At 42.8% G+C, this 7,369-nt stretch overlaps 1 protein-coding gene across 1 annotated transcript; it reads right to left on the bottom strand.

The window, feature by feature from the left end:
- Positions 1–151: 151 nt before the first annotated feature.
- On the bottom strand, positions 152–1,186 carry LOC102266154 (E3 ubiquitin-protein ligase RNF167). Its single transcript, XM_005892013.2, has one exon. The coding sequence runs from the start codon at positions 1,106–1,108 to the stop codon at positions 152–154; it is 957 nt and encodes a 318-aa protein (XP_005892075.2). The 5' UTR covers positions 1,109–1,186.
- Positions 1,187–7,369: the final 6,183 nt, after the last annotated feature.

A 7,369-nucleotide genomic window follows, 5' to 3' on the forward strand; every position in this document is an offset into this window, starting at 1 on the left:
TCCCTCTGCATGTCCAAATCCCTCAGGAGGAAGGGGTTGGGTAAGGGAGAAAGCTGAGGTAGAACTATATCTTATCACTCAACTTGGAATACTTGTGGGAGGAAAAGGGTCTGTGCAAGTCTGTTGTTAAAGGTGGAAAGGAAAGGGAGTATCAGATGAGATTGACAGCGGAAGAGGAAGAGGAGGATGAAGAGTGTGAGGGATCTGTTGAAGACCCAAGAAACACAAAGGGTGCCGGGGCTAAGGAGCCAAAGTTAGTGGGAAATACGGTGCTGGAGCCCAGAAGTGAGGTCCGCTCTGAGGCAGGGCGGCTTCTCAGGCCCCCTTCCTCATGGCCCATTTGCACCTGAGTTCCTTCCTCCTGCTCCTCCTCCCCAAGATTCCGGCAAACAGGCTGCTTACAAATAGGGCACGTCTTCTTGGTCTGAGTGAGCCATGGGTCCACACAGCGGCAGTGATAGGCATGAGCACAGGGGAGGACCCTCAACTTATCCCCGTCCTCATATTCGTCCAGGCAGATGGCACACACATCATACCGGTCTCCCCTGCGATAGTCGTGGGTAGGAATCTGTTTCAGTTGCTCTTTGGTCAGCAGATTCCGCCAGCGCTGTTTCTGGAAATGGATCCAATGAACTATCACTATGGCTCCCGTGCCCAAAATGAGCATTGCCAAAATCCCATAGAAAAGGATGAAAAAATAGGTGGAGAGGAATCCATTGTCAGGGACCAGAAGCACCTGAGCTCCCTGCTGGTAGATGAAGAAGGCACGCAGGTACTTAGAGCTCTTTTCGCTGATGAACACAGAAGGGATCCAGATCTGCTGCTGGACTTCTTCGTTACTCCCCACCATGTTCAGCAGTTCATTGGAATTCACATTGTGTACCACGGCTGCACCATACCCAGCCTTCTGAGCATGTAGGACCTTGAGGTCAAATTTGCAGTCGAATCTTCGAAGCAGTGCAATGAAAACTGATCCGTTGGCCCGGGCTGGGGGAGGTGGGGCAATGGGGCTGCAGGCGTTGGCTGGCTGAGCCTCCACGAGAAACCCCTTAAGTCCTTCCGGACTCAAGGCAGCCCCAAAGAGAGCTGGGAGGTCTGCAAATTCCATGCTGCCATTGTGGTCAGAAGTCGCTCGAATGAGTCCCCTGACAGGGGACGCTCCCCACAGCAGAGTGGCCACGACCACAGGAAGACAGAGGGCTGTAGGGGGCATGGCGACAGCACTGGGGGAAATGCGGAAGAGGCTGTGTCCTGGTGGCATAAGCAGAGTTCTGTGCCCTCCCCTCTTCCTTTGGGTTCCCAGAGGTCCAACTGCCCCTATGTGCTACTTCCTAGCTACATGATGGTACAGGAAAGGAAAGCCGGCTCCACCCGTTTAGTGGAGCTAGGATAGAGACATTAATGAATCCTTTTCTGGTATACAGATAAAACGGGGAAAGAGCACAGAAGCAAGCATAGACGACAGGAAAACTTCTGAAAAGATGGGGGAGTTCAAAAATGTGGGACTTCCAGCCAGACGGACCGTTTCCTTATACCCTGGAAAAGGGCTTCCGGTAAAGAAAGTCAGGTTGCTTTCTGCCTTGGCCGCTCAAGATGTAGCACTTCCGATCTTCTCTTCCTTCCTCGAGCTACCATCATCATCGTCGGTACCTTCAGCTCTCGCGAGAGTGCTCACCACACTTCCGGCCGATAAGATGAACTCTTGAGTCTATCTTCAAAGACCTCTGAACTCTGGTTTTGCCTGGCATACTCGATCTTGAGTCAAGACAAGCCAAACTGAGAGGATTCTAGCAGATTATTAACTTTAATATAGGTTTTATAACTTTTGATTCTGACCTAAGAATGTGTACCAATATCTACAAGTGCGAGTCCTTTGTCATCCTATCTCTCAAAACAAGTATTTGAAATCTGAGATAATTCATAAATTCTGCCATTATGATACAGGTAACCAAGGATCGTCTGTATTAAAATTTAACATTTTAATCCTTTTATCCCTTTGACACAATACAATCTTTTAAGCTATTTCCCATACCAAAGACAGTATGGAGATAGGAATTAAAATTTTATTTCTTTATGAGGACCAGTTTAGCCTAGAATACATAAACTTACTGGGTGTTTGGACAGCACATTTTTCTAGGCTATTGTAGATGCCTGAAGATTTTGGTGTAGCATTGGATCCATATGACCAAGGAAACAGCCAGAATATAAAATTGTTGAAACTTAGATACTTTTCCTTGTGACCTCATTTACAACATGAAATGAGGTCCTTTGGTTCTTAGATTTTGCATTTCCATGCAACTGTCCTTTTTCTCTTTAAGAAGTCAAAACTTGGATTAGAAAAGAAAATTATAGGCCACTTTAAATAAAGATGTGCCTCATTGGCCAAGTCAGAAACAGAAAGGTTTTATTCTGAGCACACAGTGTCAAGTTGTCCCTCCAGACTTGGGTGTTCAGCATCTCACATTACAGTATTATCTTGCCATTTTTGTACATTGGTTCCATTTTCCAAAATATTCTTGCAGACTTATCTCTGTGTTGCTGTATTTTTCCAATTTGGAACTAGAACAAGTTGTTAAATGCCACTCTTCCTTCTTTCACATAATCTATTCAAGGTGAAGCACAAAACAGTAAGCTCTAAATCCACCTGGATGTTAAGACAAATGCTAATTTAAACCATTCCTTCAGGATTTTCAAATAAATGTGGAGAAGAGACGAGAGGAGTCCCATACTGGCCCTGTTAGCATTAGCAAGTAGCTATCCTCAGTCTAAAACAATTGAAGGACTGACACAATTTCTTTCAAGATGACTGTCAGTGAACTATGCTGACAACCACACACCCCATCCATGGGGAAGTGAGGTGGTGCTTCCCCTTAACCTCAAGTCAAGGGAAAATGACTTGGAGACATTTGTGAAAAATGAGGCTCAGAGAAAAAGGAGGAGAGTACATTGGGTCAATCTCCATTTCTGCACCCAGAGAAGTTTCCAACATGGGCCAGATTCCAAACATGGGCCTTGCTATGGAGAGCCCTTAAAAGGGATCCCACAGAGCCCTTGATCTGATAGGGTAAGGAGATACCAAAACAGAGGGGTGGATACTGGAATCTAGGGGCAGGAGAAGACTCACAGGTAGACATCCTAGGAAAGATATTGTCCTCATCAGGTGAGCAGCCTAGAAGACTCAGAAAAAGAAAAAAAAAAAAAACAAAAAACTGCTGAGGACTCCACCAAAGCAATGTATAAGAGAGAAGGAGTTAGTTTGAGATCATTTGCTGTGGGGACAGTCAGTGACACCAGATCGCTACTGAACCAGCCAACCATGATTATTCCTTCTGAGACCAGTCTTCGAGAGGTCAATAGCAGAAGCTGACCAGAGCAGTAGGGGCGCAAAGACAAGAGAAGAGAAGCCAGCAGCACCCCACTCCCCCACCTCTGCCACTCAGCCAAACTTTCCAAGTTTGATTTGAATCTGAGCCAGGGAAGAAAAAACTATTTAATGAGTCTGGGATTTTTTTATTATACCAGACTACATTAGAATTGTGCAGTTGCTAGTCTGAATGCATTTGTATTTAAGATGATCAAAGACAGAATTGAATCCAGGCTTCTTTAGTTCTAGAATTTAACAATTTGGGAAACTTCTTCAATTAAAAAAAACAGTGTGTGTGTGTGTGTGTGTGTGTGTGTGTGTGCACATGCGCAGACATACTTATACACAAAATTGTGGTGTCAAAGACAGGAGCATAGCCTTGGAAGGGCATCTGCAAAGAGAATCTGAAACATTCTCCCAGCTCAGGAAAGCAAGACTACTTTTTCCAACTCTGAACAGTCTCCAGTGTCAACAAAACTTTTTACCAAAAAACTTAACTCAGCAAGAGTCTGTAACCAACTATTATTGAGATTTTATCAAATTTATGTTAAATATACATTTTATTCACATGTGTAGTTAATATATAAATACATACTATCTCTATCAAATTTGTTATATATGAATTTTGTATCAATAGCATATATATAGAACCTAGGTCTCCTGCACTGCAGACAGATTCTTTACTGACTGAGCTGCCAGGGAAGCCCCATATGTATGAATACATAATTTTAAAATAATTGTATCTTAAGTAAAGTACAAGTTTTATTAGCTTAACTTGGTAAATTATTTATTTTTTGGTTAGACGGTCCAAATTAAATTCTCATTGTTTGTCACCAGTGATCCATAACTATCTCAATCCAGGGCATTTAGCTTGTAGGAGCTATCAAAACTACCTGCCTTTGTATGCCAGCTATTGTTCATATAAGATTATATATATATTAAGAATTTCCATAATTTCAGCATTTCTTAACTCTATGTTTAACTTTCCCAAAAGAATATAAAGCTCTACCCTTTCCTCTTTTCTAGTTAGTAATGGCCTTCTCAGAAAAGTTTAAACAAAAGAAAATGTGTCATATAGAACAATAGATCCCCTTGATATGGTATCAGACAATCTGGACTCCTGTATAAACCTTCAAACCCATATTGTGTCCTTCCAGTGGGGGAAAACAATTAGTCAATTCAATGGTGGAAAAAGAGTGAGGTTGTTTACAGGCATTGCATTATTTAATCAATTGGTGATCATATGTATTTTTTTCAATTTTCAACTCATCCATACTGTAGACAGAGACACAAATTTATTTATTTATTTATTATCTATTTATTGAAATAGAATCATCAATAAACCACTCAAGTTTGTAAAAATAAATGATTTTTCAGAGTTAAAAGAGAAAATATGTACTAAATGTGAATTATTTGAACATCTTGGCTGCCATCTTTCTTTGTAGGTTTCCATGGTCTCTTGACCATCACCCTTTTTCCCCCATCCATTCTTTTGGGCAAGATTCTGCATTTCCCAGCTTGTAAAGGATAATTTACCTTTAGAAGGTGGAGCTATTGAAGAGAATAAGAAAAAGGAAAAGTAGGAGTTAAAGCAGGGTCCAGGTTCCTTGCCACCTTGACATTTCAATAACTACAAACCCTCCACAGTACTACTTCCTAATTTTCCAGTCTCTGACCATCCCTGTCACCTTTCTATCTCACTCTCTAGATCTTTAACTGTCATACCATCTTGCCATTTTTTTCCCCTCTCTTCCTCATGCCCCAGGCCTCATATCCTCTTTCCTCCTCCCCAACTTTTACCCTAGTCAATCATTATCACTCGTTCCCTGCACATACCGCCAATTCCCTTGCCTTTCTCTTCGTGGAATGTGTCTGAGCAAACTACAGTCTTGCCGCATGTCTTCCCCTGTGCTGCTGATCATGGATAAAAAAAAAAAAAAATCTATCTAATCTAAATGTATAATCACTACCACTCAAGTAATACTGGCTTTTTGAAAGGGTGCTGAGGAGCTGTTCCCCTTTTATTATTAATGACATAGTGGTTTCTCTAATAAATGTAGCACCCTTCCCCTTTGGAAGAATTGTCTAACCTGTTTGTAACATCCCTTCAAGTACTCTGTCATCAGCAAAAGAGCCCCCACATTGGATGTTGAATCTGTTCCCACAATGGCCCATGGCACTACACATTTCTGGAGATGGTGCTGAGCCAGGTGATGAGCCTCACATGGTCGCATTGATCAGAAAAGTCTGTATTGACCATATCTGCACTGAACACAAGAAGCAGTAACACAGAGAATAAGCCTCATGAAGAATTTCGTGATTTAAGAGGACCACTTCAAAGACCTTGTCCTATTTCAAGAGAAACTTGACTCAGCTATTTTATTTTCCCAGACTAAACTCCTCCATTCTTTTGGTATTCATTTCATCCCAGATTTTCCCTCATCAAACCTCCAAAACTGCCTACAGTTTTACTCTCAACCAACAACTTTGCTTCCTGCCACTGAGAAAGGGAATAGCAATCCGAGAATTTTCACGTGTTCCCACATTGCAAATACCTGCTTCATGGCATCTGTGTCCAAATTCTGCACCTAACATGTCTGACTCTCTGTGACCCAGTGGACTGTAACCCACTAGGCTTGTCTGTCCATGGAATTTTCCAAGCAAGAATACTGGAATGGGTTGCCATTTCCAACTCCAGGGGATCTTCCCAACCCAGGGATCAAACCCACATCTCTTGCATCTCCTGAATTGGTAGGTGGATTCTTTACCACTGTGCCACCTGGGAAGCCTATGATAGAGATATATAATAGATAGATAGATAGATAATAGGAAGATAAAACAAAAATCCTCTTTTGACCTTACTTTCCTTGCTACCTGTTGCTCTCTTTATTTATTTACTTTTTGTTGTTGTTGTTATAGCAAAGCTCCTTGAAAAAGACCTTCTTTAACTCACTGTTTCTAATGTTTCTCCTCCTTTTCTGTTGCACCTTCTTCAATCATGCTTTGTCTCATTACTCTACCGAAAATTCTTTTCACAGTAACTAGTTGTCTCCATGGGCTTCCCTGGTAGCTCAGCTGGTAATGAATCTGTCTGCAATGCAGGAGACTCCAGTTTGATTTCTGGACCAGTAAGATCCCCTGGAGAAGGGATAGGCTACCCACTCCAGTATTCTTGGGCTTCCCTGTTGTCTCCCACCTGCAATGTGGGAGACCTGGATTTAATTCCTAGGTTGGGAAGATCTCCTGGAGGAGGGCATGGCAACCCACTCCAGTATTCTTGCTAGAGAATCCCCATGGACAGAGGGGCCTGGTGGGTTACAGTCCATGGGGTCACAAGGAGTCGGGCATGACTGAGCAACTAAGCACAGCACAGTGGTCTCCATATCACTAAACCCAGTGCTCATTTTTCAGCCCACATCAGACTTCATCTGTAAGAAGCATTACCCCAGTTAATGGCATCCTCGTCCTGGAAGCACTTTCTCCTTTGTTCTCCAGATTCAGTACCTTCATCTTATTTTCTCACTTCTCCCTGGCTGGCCCTTCCTGTCTCTTTTGGGTTTCTCTATTTACCTCATGTCTAAATGTTAGAACGCCCAAAGTTCAGGCTTTGTCCTAATGTTGTCTACATTCACTGCCTTAGTGATCACAATCAGTTTCATAGATTAAAATACCACCTATATGCTCAGAAATTAATATCTCTTGCTCAGTTTTCTTTCCAAAATCCAGACTCAAAGCTGCCGGGAGCCAGCAGGAGGAACTCTACCCATGGCAAAGGTCATGAGGAAGGAGGCTCTGCACACGCAAAGGCGGGATCAAGCCTCAGGAGTCCCCCTGAAAATTCTCGAGCATATACCCCCAAAACCAGAGTCTGCCTACTTTCTGCTTTGTGCTCTCACCTACACCTCTGACTTTACAGGGGCTGTCCCCCACTACCTCTCTCTGAAAAACAAGTTAACTTACAGCTCCAGTTAATAGTTCCTGGGTGTGATAGTGTTTCAACCTACA

The sequence above is a fragment of the Bos mutus genome, chromosome 20, assembly GCF_027580195.1.
Source record: "Bos mutus isolate GX-2022 chromosome 20, NWIPB_WYAK_1.1, whole genome shotgun sequence".
Lineage (NCBI taxonomy): Eukaryota > Metazoa > Chordata > Mammalia > Artiodactyla > Bovidae > Bos > Bos mutus.